At 40.5% G+C, this 16,720-nt stretch overlaps 1 protein-coding gene across 1 annotated transcript in view; it reads right to left on the minus strand.

Annotated features, from left to right (window-relative positions):
• PACRG (parkin coregulated) overlaps positions 1-16,720 on the minus strand; it is a 469,474-nt gene that overhangs the window by 355,294 nt on the left and 97,460 nt on the right. Inside the window, exon 2 of the mRNA XM_075267841.1 lies at positions 4,170-4,304. Coding sequence (XP_075123942.1) covers positions 4,170-4,304 — 135 coding nt within the window. The remainder of the gene's footprint in view (positions 1-4,169; positions 4,305-16,720) is intronic.

The raw sequence follows: 16,720 nt of genomic DNA on the forward strand, positions 1-16,720 counted from the left end.
AGTGAGAGCTGCTAAGATGCCAGCATGTACTGTATAACCACATTTCCCCTCCAGTGGGGAAACTATGGGATGTAAGGGATGTAAACTATCCCTTGGCAGAGTCCGGTGTTCAGTGAAGGTGTGAGGAGCTTTGCTCTTGCTGTTCTTTTCATTCACAGAATATTTATTTATAAGAGGTGTGTTACATCTGTTACATAGTACATTAATATACCGGCACATTTATAAATTGCATTTACCTCCTAAACAATCTCTAATGCTACAGAATGAATGTAAGCTGTGAGAGAACGGCGAGGGCTATAGGCAGGGACATGAGTCATCACTTGAATGGTGTTCATATATTTCACCATTTGTATTCCGCTTGCAGACATACTCGGCCAATACACGTACGGTATACAATATTTGCAATTGTTTTGTAATAAGAATAGTATAATCAGCAGTCACATCGAGGTGAATGGCATCCTGTGCTGCATTCTGCTGGAGGACATAAGAGCTCTATGATCTGCTTAGCTTTTCTATCCGCAAACAATAATATCAGCCATTATCATTGTACAGATACATAATCTGCTTAGGTTCACATCACAAACTGTCAAATAAAGGACAAAATATTTTTACTTGAAATTTTGGAACATCATAGCATTTAGAATAATATCCTTCCAGCAGGTTTACTGAAACCAATAAAATATTTGTAGTGTGTATTGCCTTATTGTAGGAAGTAAAATACTCAGCTTTTCTCACTGTATTTTATACTTCCTATGGTAAGCTTTCAGAAACTACATACAGTCCTATGAAAAAGTTTGGGCACCCCTATTAATCTTAATCATTTTTAGTTCTAAATATTTTGGTATTTGCTACAGCCATTTCAGTTTGATATATCTAATAACTGATGGACACAGTAATATTTCAGGATTGAAATGAGGTTTATTGTACTAACAGAAAATGTGCAATATGCATTAAACCAAAATTTGACCGGTGCAAAAGTATGGGCACCTCAACAGAAAAGTGACATTAATATTTAGTAGATCCTCCTTTTGCAAAGATAACAGCCTCTAGTCGCTTCCTGTAGCTTTTAATCAGTTCCTGGATCCTGGATAAAGGTATTTTGGACAAACAATTCAAGTTCAGTTAAGTTTGATGGTCGCCGAGCATGGACAGCCTGCTCTCAAATCATCCCACAGATGTTCAATGATATTCAGGTCTGGGGACTGGGATGGCCATTCCAGAACATTGTAATTGTTCCTCTGCATGAATGCCTGAGTTGATTTGGAGCAGTGTTTTGGATCATTGTCTTGCTGAAATATCCATCCCCGGCGTAACTTCAACTTCGTCACTGATTCTTGAACATTATTCTCAAGAATCTGCTGATACTGAGTGGAATCCATGCGACTCTCAACTTTAACAAGATTCCCGATGCCGGCATTGGCCACACAGCCCCAAAGCATGATGGAACCTCCACCAAATTTTACAGTGGGTAGCATGTGTTTTTCTTGGAATGCTGTTTCTTTTTGGACGCCATGCATAACGCCTTTTTGTATGACCAAACAACTCAATCTTTGTTTCCAAAATGAAGTTGGCTTCTCCAAATGTGCTTTTGCATACCTCAGGCAACTCTATTTGTGGTGTACGTGCAGAAACGGCTTCTTTTCATCACTCTCCCATACAGCTTCTCCTTGTGCAAAGTGCGCTGTATTGTTACCGATGCACAGTGACACCATCTGCAGCAAGATGATGCTGCAGCTCTTTGGAGGTGGTCTGTGGATTGTCCTTGACTGTTCTCACCATTCTTCTTCTCTGCCTTTCTGATATTTTTCTTGGCCTGCCACTTCTGGGCTTAACAAGAACTGTCCCTGTGGTCTTCCATTTCCTTACTATGTTCCTCACAGTGGAAACTGACAGGTTAAATCTCTGAGACAACGTTTTGTATCCTTCCCCTGAACAACTATGTTGAACAATCTTTGTTTTCAGATGATTTGAGAGCGGGCTGTCCATGTTCGGCGACCATCAAACTTAACTGAACTTGAATTGTTTTGTAGAAAGAAATGGTCCAAAATACCTTCATCCAGGATCCAGGAACTGATGAAAAGCTACAGGAAGCGACTAGAGGCTGTTATCTTTGCAAAAGGAGGATGTACTAAATATTAATGTCACTTTTCTGTTGAGGTGCCCATATTTTTGCACCGGTCAAATTTTGGTTTAATGCATATTGCGCATTTTCTGTTAGTACAATAAACCTCATTTCAATCCTGAAATATTACTGTGTCCATCAGTTATTAGATATATCAAACTGAAATGGCTGATGCAAACACCAAAATATTTAGAACTAAAAATGATTAAGATTAATAGGGGTGCCCAAACTTTTTCATAGGACTGTAGATACCCTATATACAGGTTAGGGGGATAGGTAATCACTGGGGTACGACTATTGGGAGTACCAATAACCACGAGAGACCATGAGCCCACTTTGTGTTTGGACCTGTAGCAGCATGTGTGATCAGCAATCCATTCACTTTTATGGGACTGATGGAACGGGAGTAGTCAACAATCTGTTAATCCCGTAAAATGGAGCGGTGGTCACACAAGCCTACTACAGTTCTATGCACACAGGGAACTTGGAAAACTCATTCTTGTAAATTCTAAGGGTCCATTCACACAGAGTAATGTGCTGCGTGATGTGGCACGTATACTGCATGTGAGACTTTGCGTGCCGTAAAAGCTCCCATTGATTGCAATGGGAGCCGGAATCGTATACGCTGCGTTATTTTGTGGCCACAAAATCACGGCCGCAAAATAACGCGGCGTAAACGATCCAGGCTTGGATGGGAGCTTTTACGGCGTGCAAGATCTCACACGCCGTATACGTGCCACATCACGTGGCACGTTACTCCGTGTGAATGCACCCTAAGGGTCACAGCAGTGAGACCACAAGCAATTCTGTAGATAATGGATATGTTTTTTTTTGTGTGTGTGTGTGTGTGTGTGTGTGTGTGTGTGTGTGTGTGTGTGTGTGTAAACCCCTTCACAACACAATTTATCAAAACAGCCACATTTGTACAAGATGTTATTTTGCCATCCACAGGAGAGCAGGCCAAAGCTTGGAAATATATGTAATATTAGTTGTCTATCAATTGGATTCTACAATTTAGTCTGCTGAATGAACGAACCAGACAGACGTACAACCTTGCTTGTCCTCATACTCAGCAAGCGGCTGCATTAAATCAGGATCTGTATAGGAAGTCATTAGCCCAGGCTGTAACTGGCATTTTTCTTTACTATGCTTAGTTGACTCTGTGTTACTTTAATGTCGAAATAAAGATTTCTCACTTGTTTTGCCTTTCAGAAATTTATGATTCTGCGTAAGAGAAATAAAGGAGGGAGCGGCGATTGCGGGAATTCTCGTAATGAAATGGCCGGGGCAGGGAAAAGATCAGTATGCGTTTTTTTCAAATTAAATTTAAAAGCCTGCCCTGGCGAGTTAAAGAGATTGGCAAGTTTTTACAAATAACATCAGAGGGCCATTCGGAGACAGAAACCCAGCCGTATTGGAATGGAGTCATTAGGCAATACATTTATTTTGAAGCCAATTAACCTTTTGTCAGAGAAATGTCGGCGCTGTAATGATTTCAGCAGTGGAGGTCAGCCTCTAACAGAGGCATGTATGACAGCGATTACGTTGCTTGACATATGCTGCAGACTAAAAGCACAGTCTCGGAATGAGAATCTGCCTTCGTTTATATTCTGCTCTGCATTTCCTAGGGAGCAGCCAATTCTGACCTATCCATTTAGGTAATTAAAGCTTCCATTTGGAAGTGTCCTGCAGGAAGGTGAAATTTGGGGGAGATAAATGGCTACTGCTAGCAATATGCAATCACTTGATGGACTGTCTGAAACAGCCAGGGTTGCCAGGTCCTCATAAAAATAGAGATGAATTGATGTAGGAGATAATTCTCCGAGGCAAAGAGGCTCTGTCATCTTCCTCTATTCCAGAAGATAATTTAATTGTTAGCCAAGGTGGACGGCTGGCTCTGGGGGCTGCCTCCGAACAGCTTCCACCAAAAACTTTCATTTGCAGAGAAATGTCTCAGGTTTATTTACTTAGAAGCCAACTTTCTTTGGCAATACAACATGTCACTTCAATAAGCACAGCTGGCAGTCACAGCTGCGCTCTCACTTACCTTCCAGGCTATTTTGTTTCCTTTCGTATCATGCTCAAGGGCAATTGGGAAGTCTCCTCGCTCATAAAACTTGCGAAAAGCTGTGGGCTTTGCAGGTCGCTCTTTGAATGCTCCTGCAGCTGGGGGGCCTCTCACCTACAAAGTAAGGCATAGATCAGTGACATGCTCCAGCCCAGGCAGCCTCATACATCATATCTGTGCACATTTCAATCAGTCTTACACTACATCGCTTTCCGGAGAAATTCTAATTAACTCTATGCAATAACGTTTCTTCTATTGGGTTTGTGACAAGCAATTTCTTAATGGCTGTCCATAATCTGATACACAATGTCCCCTATATATTAGTCATGGTAAACAGCCCTTGATGTATTCAATTCAATTTAATCAGTATATGCTTATTTAAAGGGGTTGTCCAGGAGTAGGAAAACGTCCACCATCTAGTGATATTGGAACGTAGCTCCATTCACCTTAATGACCTGCAACACCAGACACCATCCATTGACAGGTCTGGTGCTATTTATAAAAGAAAACAGACCGTTATGTTGTAATCCTGAACAACTCCGCTAATTTAATAATTATTTTTATCATTTCTATACAAATAGTAGAACTGTGCACTGAATAATAGATTATATTTTTAAAAAATTGACTCTATACTTGAGTGGCACAAGATACAGCTACACGTGCATTGATTTCTCCCTTTACACACATTTATAGTATATTGATCGCTTATGTTATACATGTGGTTCAGTGGGGGTCACAAATATTCTCCCTACAGTCACACAGGGCAGTAATAGTTTATAAAAGAGCTATACTATACTATACTATACAATATCACTCTCAGCCATGAGCTGGACACTTAATCCCAATGAAACAATTATGTAGCCATCTCCAATCTTGGAGGTTCATGTCCAGTATATTCTCTCCACTTGGCACATTTGCTGTGTATGGAAAAGCAGCCCTCATCCTGTGCAAGCAATAGGCACATATCTCCAAAACAATTATTTCTGCCATGTACATTTATTAAATATTTTGCAGCTTCCCACTTTTGGCTGTCCAGTATTGATACCACAAATACTGGTTAAACTGTCCTTAAACGGATCCTGTAAGATATAGTGGCTGAACCCCTCCACCAAATATTCTCTCTGTTCTCCCCCTTCATTATATAATAAATTCTTATGTCTCGGAGTGTTCTCGATATAGATTAATTTATCATATTAGTACATGAGCATCTACTGCGGAGCCACAGCTGTAGAAGAGCCCAAAAACTGTAAAAAAAAAAAATAAAAATAAAAAATGTAATAAACCTAAATCGTCTTTTGCTTTTTACTTATGACTCTGCAGAATTTAACATTGCAAAGGGTCTTTGAGCTGCTATAGACTTGAGAAACAGCAACCTCTGAGTTTTCAGCCATAATGAACATCTACTAGATATCTGGAAATGTCTGGGGGAAATAAAATGGGTGGACAGAAATAATTCATCCTTTCGAGCCTCTGATTCTTATGTAGCATAAACATTAAATTATTGGCAGATCCCATCAAAATGTGTATGGGTATTTGCAGTCTCCATAATGTTAACCCTTTCTGTGCACCCCACAGATGCCAGGATCATCAGACGAATTACACATTTACTTAAGATCAAAGTTAATAATATCCAATTTTCGGTGCTGACAGATGCTTCCCTTTTACTAGCTGGTATAATGTTTAGGTAAATAATCATAGGTATGTAAATCTACATAAGTAAATACATTTATGGCATTAAAATCTGTGCAATGTTTTGTAATTCCTCCCATTAATATGAGAAGTGAAACTGTCCATCAATCCGGCTGCCACTCTCAATTTAACAGACCTTTAATTTCATTAAGAAAACTACAAGGCAAAAGCAATCTTATTGTCTGACCTCTTCAGATTCATTAATGCAGCCAGTTTCTGAGATTTAGCCAATGACAAGGAAAATGGCATGTCTAATACTTATGACAATCATAATGGATTGGAACTTTGGCGAAGCAGAAAGCAATAACATTAATGGGACTTTTTGCTGCAGGCCTCCTTAAAAATGCTAATTTTCTTCATGCACAAAACTTTTAGAGTTTTTAAATATTGTACCAGTCATAAATAAATATGTGCATATGAGAAATGGATATGTCATGTGACTGTACCAAATTATATCATGTTTCCTCATATATCGAGTGTGGAGCAGGGATTACGTGTGGAGTATTTTTTGCACCATTTGCATTGTTTGCTGGATAGGGTGACGGTTAGGGACCATTCACATTAGGGTCAGGTTCTGGGCAGGGGCACACATCATTTAGGGTCTGTTAGGCTGTCACACTTACAAGGGTCATATTTAGGGACATATTTCTACCTATTACGTCTTTGATACCTTTTGCTTCTGGATTTTCAACTCCCCGCATTGCTTATCCAGTGATTCGTCGAGCCCATATGCCCTTGTCACCTGAATCACAGTACGTCCTGGTTTTTGTTCATACCTTATTGTCAGGCCGCCATGCTTGGATTGTGGCTTGTGACTTATCACCATTTTTTATGTTTTTATATTAATGGTGCACTACAGGTTGGATTTATATGTGTTTTTCTGGTCAGGGTCTGGGGTTGCTAGGTGGGGTGGCATAGACACACAAGTCCAGTTTCTTTAGTCCGAAGCAAAGGTAGTTTATTTTCACTCAAAAAGATAGTGCAGCAACAAAAGGAAACAATACAAAAATAAATACCTGCTCGGCTAGGCTCTAACTAAACATAAAAGATAACTTTTTTTTCTAATGAAAATACTGGATTCCATATTATAAATTTGTTAGACTTTAAGCCCATGTGAACAGAGCGACCCTTCTATAAGCAGATCACACATTGTTGCTTCAGGCTCAATAATGACAGCACACATTCAGAGATGCAAAGCGCGGCCTTATCCTGCGCGTGTATATTTAACTCAACCAAGTACAATTACCGCTTGAAAAACCACTTTGGCAGTGTATAAAAAAGACATGTCAAATCTCATTTTAATTCTCTCTCCTTTGATAGATTAAGACACAAGAGGAAGTGAAAGGAATCAGCAATCAATTGAAAGGGTTGGAATATTTTTATTTATTTATTTATCTTAAAGCTACAGAACTTCTTATTATAGGGATAATGCAATGACACTGCTGGAGGTTTCCGCTAAAGGTAATGTAAGCATAGTGATAAAAGCAATGTATGTTTATTCCTATGTGAAATACATATCACATTGCTACATGGAGAATAGACGTTACCAAGGATATGGATTTGGTGGGGATATAATATCTTCACATTGGAATCATGGTGCTCCAACAGGTTTGGGATTCTCAGGACTCTCTTCCTTTAATGCAACAATAGAGTTTCTGACTATGTTACTTATGTTGTAAAAAAAGGCTTGATGAAACAACAGAGCCTAAAGCAAGCGCACAATAAATATACATATTTATAAAATATATATGTATACATAAATTAAAGCTGTCTGAGCGCTATGATTTTCATAGGATTGCCAAACACGTTAGTTGTCCAACATACATTAGACACTCTAGGAAAGAAATATCACATGTTTTGTTCCAATATCCCCTTGTTTACCCAGGAATAATTCTGTGCTTCTCATTACACAGTATATACACTCACCGGCCACTTTATTAGGTACACCTGTCCAACTGCTCGTTAACACTTAATTTCTAATCAGCCAATCACATGGCGGCAACTCAGTGCATTTAGGCATGTAGACATGTTCAAGACAATCTCCTGCAGTTCAAACCGAGCATCAGTATGGGGAAGAAAGGTGATTTGAGTGCCTTTGAACGTGGCATGGTTGTTGGTGCCAGAAGGGCTGGTCTGAGTATTTCAGAAACTGCTGATCTACTGGGATTTTCACGCACAACCATCTCTAGGGTTTACAGAGAATGGTCCGAAAAAGAAAAAACATCCAGTGAGCGGCAGTTCTGTGGGCGGAAATGCGTTGTTGATGCCAGAGGTCAGAGGAGAATGGCCAGACTGGTTCGAGCTGATAGAAAGGCAACAGTGACTCAAATAGCCACCCGTTACAACCAAGGTAGCCAGAAGAGCATCTCTGAACGCACAGTACGTCGAACTTTGAGGCAGATGGGCTACAGCAGCAGAAGACCACACCGGGTGCCACTCCTTTCAGCTAAGAACAGGAAACTGAGGCTACAATTTGCACAAGCTCATCGAAATTGGACAATTGAAGATTGAAAAAAAACATTGCCTGGTCTGATGAGTCTCGATTTCTGCTGCGACATTTGGATGGTAGGGTCAGAATTTGGCGTCAACAACATGAAAGCATGGATCCATCATGCCTTGTATCAACGGTTCAGGCTGGTGGTGGTGGTGTCATGGTGTGGGGAATATTTTCTTGGCACTCTTTGGGCCCCTTGGTACCAATTGAGCATCGTTGCAACGCCAAAGCCTACCTGAGTATTGTTGCTGACCATGTCCATCCCTTTATGACCACAATGTACCCAACATCTGATGGCTACTTTCAGCAGGATAATGCGCCATGTCATAAAGCTGGAATCATCTCAGACTGGTTTCTTGAACATGACAATGAGTTCACTGTACTCCAATGGCCTCCACAGTCACCAGATCTCAATCCAATGGAGCATCTTTGGGATGTGGTGGAACGGGAGATTCGCATCATGGATGTGCAGCCGACAAATCTGCGGCAACTGTGTGATGCCATCATGTCAATATGGACCAAAATCTCTGAGGAATGCTTCCAGCACCTTGTTGAATCTATGCCACGAAGAATTGAGGCAGTTCTGAAGGCAAAAGGGGGTCCAACCCGTTACTAGCATGGTGTACCTAATAAAGTGGCCGGTGAGTGTATGTTTATGTGAAAGGTGGGGACAGTAAAATCAGCCTTCAGCCATATAACATTTATCAGCCAGCTAAGGCGTTTAAAGATCTCTCTTTCAACATAGCTTCTTTTGACGTAATAGATGAGGTTAGATGAAGACAAAGGTCCATCCAGTCCAACCTATAACTCTACAAGAAGGAGCCAAAACAAAACCTTTAGGCTGATACCTAATGTCAAGGGAAAAATTTTTCCTCCAGACTCCAAATCTGACAAACAGTAAAAAAAAAAACCCCTGGATCATCGTTTCTTTACCAAAAATCTAAAACCTGTAACCTGTGATATTTTTCTGTTCGAGAAAGACATCCAGACTCTTTTCGAACTTTCACAAATAATCCACCATTACCATATCCAGTGGCAGTGAGATACAGTAGCCCCCTGCTTTTACAGTAAAGAATCCCTGTGATGCTGGTGAAATATCCTCTCCTCTCCTGGATGTAGAGGATGTCTCCTTGTCACCAGTCTAAGAGCAAAAGATCATTAGAAATGTCTTTGTACTGTCCCTTCAAGCATTTGTACATTGTGATAAACTGTCCCACAGCCGGCTTCATTCTAAACTGAATAACCCCACATTTGTTAATCTGTCTCTGTATGCCAATCCATGCATTCCCTTAATTGTCTTGGTTACCCTTCCCTGCACTATTTGTCGGTCAGTTATGTCCTTCTTGTATACTGGGGTCTAAAATTGTGCACAATATTCTAAGTGTGGCTGTACCAGTTATTTGTATAGAGGCATCCCATAATTTTATTTGCCTTGGCAGCAGCTGCCTGTCACTGGTCACTAAAGGTAAGCTTTACTGTCCACCAAAATCTCCAAGTCTCTTTCAGCGGCAGACCCAGTACTATTGAGTACATAATCATACATGTCCTTGACCAGAATGCATAACTTTCATTGAGCCAGTTGCTAACCCAAATGCATATGTTTTCCCCCAGTCCCAACAATCTCATTTTGCATAGCAACCTTTTATGTGGTACAGTATCAAAAGCCTTTGAAAAGTCCAGGTACACCACGTCTACTGCATTACCCATGTCCAGATATACCACGTCCACTGCATTACCCATGTCCAGATACACCACGTTCACTGCATTACCCATGTCCAGATACACCACGTTCACTGCATTACCCATGTCCAGATATACCACGTCCACTGCATTACCAATGTCCAGATACACCACGTTCACTGCATTACCCATGTCCAGATACACCACGTTCACTGCATTACCCATGTCCAGATATACCACGTCCACTGCATTACCAATGTCCAGATATACCACGTCCACTGCATTACCAATGTCCAGATACACCACGTTCACTGCATTACCCATGTCCAGATATACCATGTCCACTGCATTACCAATGTCCAGATACACCACGTTCACTGCATTACCCATGTCCAGATACACCACGTTCACTGCATTACCCATGTCCAGATATACCACGTCCACTGCATTACCAATGTCCACATACACCACGTTCACTGCATTACCCATGTCCAGATACACCACGTTCACTGCATTACCCATGTCCAGATACACCACGTTCACTGCATTACCCATGTCCAGATATACCACGTCCACTGCATCACCCATGTCCAGATACACCACGTTCACTGCATTACCCATGTCTAGATATACCACGTCCACTGCATTACCAATGTCCAGATACACCACGTTCACTGCATTACCCATGTCCAGATACACCACGTCCACTGCATTATCCATGTGCAGATACACTACGCCCACTATATTACCCATCTCCAGTCTAGAACTGACCTCTTCATAGAAGCTGATCGGACATTTTGCTGTTTCTTCTGACATTTAGATTTTTACTAAATATTTCCATTCACTATAAAACAACAATTCTAGGGTAAAACCTACAACACTTACATTTACGCAATTTATGAATAAGTTTACAGCTGGGTTTCACCAGTTGAGGTTTGCCCTTCCACTGTTCAATCTGTACCAGACTGTTTAGGGACACACCCCTATGGGAATGGTAACATCTACGGCTAGGGTCAAATCTGCGCTTGGGTTTCTGTTATTTGGGTCTGCTTGAGGACCCAAAAAAACAGAAACCTAATCCACTTTAAAAGCAGTTCCCCGCATTTTTCGCCTGAAAAATTCAGAATGGGGAACTAAACCCTTGAGCGCTTACTGACCGCAGTTGTAAACGAAGCGTAACTGACAAGTCTAGGAGGAATAAAAAAGGATTGTACAGAACAGAGATATAAGAAAAGATAATCTAGAACTGTTATTTTATGGGGATTGTATGCATTTACAGCCATGTCAGGAGAGTTCATAGGTCCTCTGGGTCACAGCTGTCAGGTGAGCTTAAAACAGATGAAAAGTGTAATATGATTCAGTAAAAATAATGCTGAGTGTGAGTATAATGTGAGTTATACAGTAGTTAAAAGCCTTGTTCTTGAAGTCAAACCCTCCTTTGAAGAAGGTCATGTCTGGCCCTTCTAACCCCCAGTGGTCAGGGGAAAGCCATGTCAGACTACGTAGGTACTATAATACGCTAGTGCTTTCTATGAGGATGAAGAGCATGGTCAAGACTAACATGAGATATCCTTACACTATGGCTGGCAGTTTTGACTTCTAGAGGGAACATGGTTAGGGGTTGGTTTTCTGTAATAACCACTTTTGGCATTTAGAGACAAATTCTACTTGGGCTATTATGAAAACTCCAGAATTTGTGTAATACCCCAATTTACCCCATCTAAGGGCTCGTTCACACGGGACAAGAGGGGGCGGATTTTGACGCCGAATCCACCTCAAACTCCACCCCCTTACAATAGAGGTCCTTTTTTCCATGAGCGGTTTGTTCCCGCTCACGGAAAAAAGAAGAGAGCTGCCCTTTCTTCAGGCGGATTTCGCAGCTGATTCAGCTGTGGGGTCCGCCTCGCGACAGCACCCTCTGGACTAGGCCCATTCATTTGGGCCTACTCCGGAGCAGAAAGCCGCGACTGCCAGAAACCGCGACTGTCGGAAGCCGTGACGGCTTCCAGTGTCAAAATCAGGACCAAAATACGCGATCCCTAGCCCCGTGTGAACTAGCCCTAACACATCTGTAACAGAATGTATTATTCTTCTAACCATTATGTGTGAATTATAAGAATTACTATATAAACAATTGAAGGTCTTTGACAGTCTAGTATGACCTGAATAGTTCTGTCCTTTGGCTTAAATCTTACTGTCTGACTACGGTTTTAAGCACTTCATGTCTTGTATTAAGTGGTTAGTGTAATAAATGTTAGATGATGCAATCTGCCATAAATCAGCATGTAGATCAGAGTACTTGCTTTAGTGCTCTAAGTTGGCATGAAATGTGGAGGAACTTTCACCTAATTAGTCAGAATAGACGAAGCTGGGAGATTATTTTAATTAAATAAATGTAAAAAAGGGCTGAGCAATGAGACAAAATGCAGAAGCCTGTCTCTCCATGACCATCAAAAATCCTTGCTAGCAGCTACTATGTGACAATGCCTAACCCTACAATTATTAGTATAAAGGCAAGGACAGAAACAGTCTCGCATCTCCAGAGTCCTTCTCTTAAGACAATGAATATGTTACACCAGGTGGACCTTTTCATATTATGTAGATCAATCACTACGGTAGGTAAATCTCTCTTTTCTGTCCCTTGTCCATGAAGCAAATTCACCATAATTCACTGCAGATCTCTGATCATCAGAATCTGATGCATTGATTTACCATCTGTTTCCATTAGCCATGCCTTTTTTGGTTACATATTTATATAAATTTGTTAGGCAAAGGCATAGTGGGCCAGGAAAAAACCATTATATTATGTTGTATATGCTTTATCATTCAAAAAAATAATAATTAAGGCTAAGGCCCCATGAAGCACAGCAGGAAAAAACACAATTGCAGCATTTTTTCCTGCAGTTTTCGCTGCGTTGTGCATTTTTTCTTCCCCTGTGAAATCTATAGAGAAAACACTTGTGATTCCACAGCTACAATTTACAAAATATAGGAAATCTCATTTACGTTGCTGGTACTGTAAAAAGTGAGGCCTTAATGTAAAGAAGTGGTAAATAAAACTTATTAAAGCTAATTTGCATTGGTAAAATACACAAGGAGAGTAAGGGGATGTTCACATCTTCCTATGAGGCTCCATTTAAAATTGTGGATAAAAAGGTTTTGCATGGAAGACTTTTTCGGACAGAGAAATAGTGGGAAACATGACAGATGTACATCATTACAGTCAACAGGTTCCTTCTGGATCTATATGTGTCTGCCATTTAATGGATCAGAATTTTTACTTTTCTGCTCCTATAATGGAACAAATAAATGTAAATCCAGTGCAGATGTCAACTTAGTCTAAAAAAAAAAACTTAGGCTAACTCCCCGCCCCCGCGTACCGAGCCACAGCGTAAAAATGCTGCAGAAAAGACCACAGCAGAAAGGCATTACATTTTTTTCTGCAGCGCTTTTCACAGAAAGTCTGCAAAGATTTCCTCTCAGAACTTTCTGTCCCTTTTACACCTATACAGAAACAGACCATCAAAAAGTAGGTCATATCCTATTTTTACACATTTTCCTGGATCCTTCATTAGACTTAAATTTATAAGGGATTTGTGAAACTGATATGGATATTAAAAATGTCCCTTTTTTATGTCCATTTTGTACCTCGGTGGGGTGAATGAAGCTTTAGTATGGGAGGTTCACACATCAGGTAAACACTTCTTTGCAGATTCTGTACCAGACAATGTGGACCAATGGGCCAGAAAACTAAATACAAAAAATGGAAAGCCCAAACACACATATGAACCCAAATGATACTACTAGTCAGACTAAACTACTTTGTATTGCTGAAGCTGGGACAGATGACAGAGTTCTTGCTTCCCACACCCCATGCCCTCTCACACTCCTTGGATTTCATCCATATCAGTTATGTAACATTGTAGTAAACTTTGAAGCTTCTTTAAAAATAAAGCCACTAAATAGAGAGCAAAATATTAATACCTAGGATGTGCATTACTACTCGAGCCGTGTGAAATAGGGCTGCCGCATTAGCACTTACACAGTGTTTGCTGCATGCTTTGTAAGCGTTCCAACCATTACACCCGAGTAGGTTTGATACTTCTCCTTGCTTATTCTTATAAATCAATGTTCCTTTACTAAATATAATTGAGGTCCTTGGCTCTCAAAAGAATTTTACTTTCAGCAGCAGCACTTCATGCTAAAAATCAGCTATAGCTGTGCGACTACAAAGTAACTGACAGGTTGAGTAAAGCAGGAAGCAGACACAACATCAATATTTGCTGTTCTGGAAGTACCTCGCTGTTACCTGAAACAATTTTCTCCTTAGTTGCCTGAAAAAAGACAAAACAAAGCTAGCAGGTGAGACTATTAGTATTTGTTTCTAATTCTCCCAAGGATTAAAGTCTAGCAGATGTAATTGGGAAGTCTGATACTATACAGTAAAGCCAACGGCACTTCAAGGAAAATTGATCATGTGGAATATGCTTCAGCGAGCTATTTTTAATCGACTTCCCTAAGGTAGTGCCAAAATGTAATTATATGGAAATCTATTCCATACTTGCAGTCCTATGCAAATGTCAGCGTCTTTCAAGTCTACCAATGTTCCTTGTTGTTTTACAGCACTTAAAGGGAAGCTACGACTTTATACAGTTCTATCTGTGAGCAACATGGTAGAGCGCAGGTAGAGCTGAAGGGACTGAGGTTTAGTTTTGTGGGAACAGATTCATTTTTATCTCTGTCCTTTCTATGTCTAGGGTACCAGTAGATGGTGTTGTCATATCAAGTAGGCCACCCACTAAACTCCAAAGAGCAGGGACTGAAATGGATAAATTATGAGTAAAACACCATGTAAAGCACCATGGAATTAATGGTGCTATATAAATAAACAATAATAATAATAATAATAATAATAATAATAATAAAACCTTATTCACATGGACCCAATAAAAATCAATGGATCTGTTATTAATGGATGGAAAACGGATTGACATCCAGGTTACATCCATTAGTTTTGGTCGAAAAACACAAAACAAACAATGGTTAGCCACACACAGGATATCACAAAACAGTTTTGTCTTTTCAAGCTGCAGAAAGTATCATGTGACACACATATCTGGATGTACCCAGCCAAGAGAAAATCCAAGGAAGGATAAATTTGTAAAGGTAAATAAGGGCTCATTCACATATGCGACCAGTCTCCGTTCTGCAGGTTTCCGTTTCCTGCACAAAACAGAGGCAGGAGACGGAAACCTGCAGGACTCTTTCTCACCCATTCATTTGAATGAGTTTGAAAGATGTCTGGCCGTGAGCGGCGGTGAGCGTTTTATGCTCTCCGCCGCGAAACCGGTTATTTTAATCCAGACACAGAGTCGGACAGGCAGTACTCTGTGTCCGTTTTTTTTTTTTTTTTAAAACGGTTTTGCGGTGGAGAGCATAAAATGCTCACCGCCGCTCACGGCCAGACCCAGTCTGTGGTTTCCGTCTTCTTGCATGCAGAAGACAGAAACCACAGAACGGAGACCCAAGCGCAGGTGTGAACCTAGCGTAAAGTGCCTGTTTACCAAAAACCACATTAGGTTAAGGCCCCACGTAGCGGGCCGCAGCAAAATAGAAATATGGGAAAAATACGTGGGGAAACAAAATGCTTTTTTTCCCCCATACAGAAAACTCCAGGGTTTTAGTATAATTGACATGCTGCCATTTACAAAAACACAACGATTTTTGATATGGCAGTATGTCCGCTGGAGATATTTTTCTTTTCAACTTTGCAGGTACTGTAAAACGCTGTTGCAAAATCGCAGAGTTTACGCTACGTGGGGCCCCGCCTCAACGTTTGACAAAAAGTTCCTTTCATAATCTTCCTCACCATCCACATTTCCTAGCTCTGTAGACACAAGACTGACTGTTAAATTCATTGGATTTGATGTCGTCAACTTCTCTAATATAAGGATTATCTTTCTCAAAATCATCACAAGTTACAGATCAAAATTTCACTACCAAGCAGCATAACAAAGAGGAGAAAATCACTTTTCGTCCATGTATCTGATGACATTTACTGTGGTATTTTAAAGAACAGTATGTGATAAGGCTGGTCAACAAGGCTAATAGAAAACCAACATCAAATAACCAGAGATATATATAAATATATAGCCTCAACAGCCTCAAAACTTGTTCCATGTCTTCCTGTCTACTTCATTTTACGCCCTTTTAATGTTCCAAGCAAACATGCTAAGTGGAACACCAAAATAGAAAAAAGCCCAGCAGAATGATTCCACGCCGTATTCTGTGTTTATATTGTATCATGTCTTATTAAAATGTTGAGTAGTCTGTTTGTGTAGGAGTTTTAGTGGCTGAAGAAATCTGAAGGAACAGGAAAACAATGGGAGGTTGAGCAAATAAAACAGACCTCCGCTCTGTGAGATGCCGCGTCCCTGCAGTGATTTAAATGTAGTGTCGTGAAGTGAGAAATTGTTTTATCTGTCCAGCAATGGATCACTCATGACCAAGTGCACAGAAATAATACATGCCGCTTGGACCTAATTAGGCTTTAATGCACACCTGAACAGTGGGACACTGCACGCCGCTAGTAAATCATCTCCGTGATGGAAGGTAAGTCAGCTGGACTGCTTTATAAGTTCGGCTTCAAATACACAGATCACTATTA

This window comes from Leptodactylus fuscus, chromosome 3 (assembly GCF_031893055.1).
Source record: "Leptodactylus fuscus isolate aLepFus1 chromosome 3, aLepFus1.hap2, whole genome shotgun sequence".
In the NCBI taxonomy this organism is placed as follows: Eukaryota; Metazoa; Chordata; class Amphibia; order Anura; family Leptodactylidae; genus Leptodactylus; species Leptodactylus fuscus.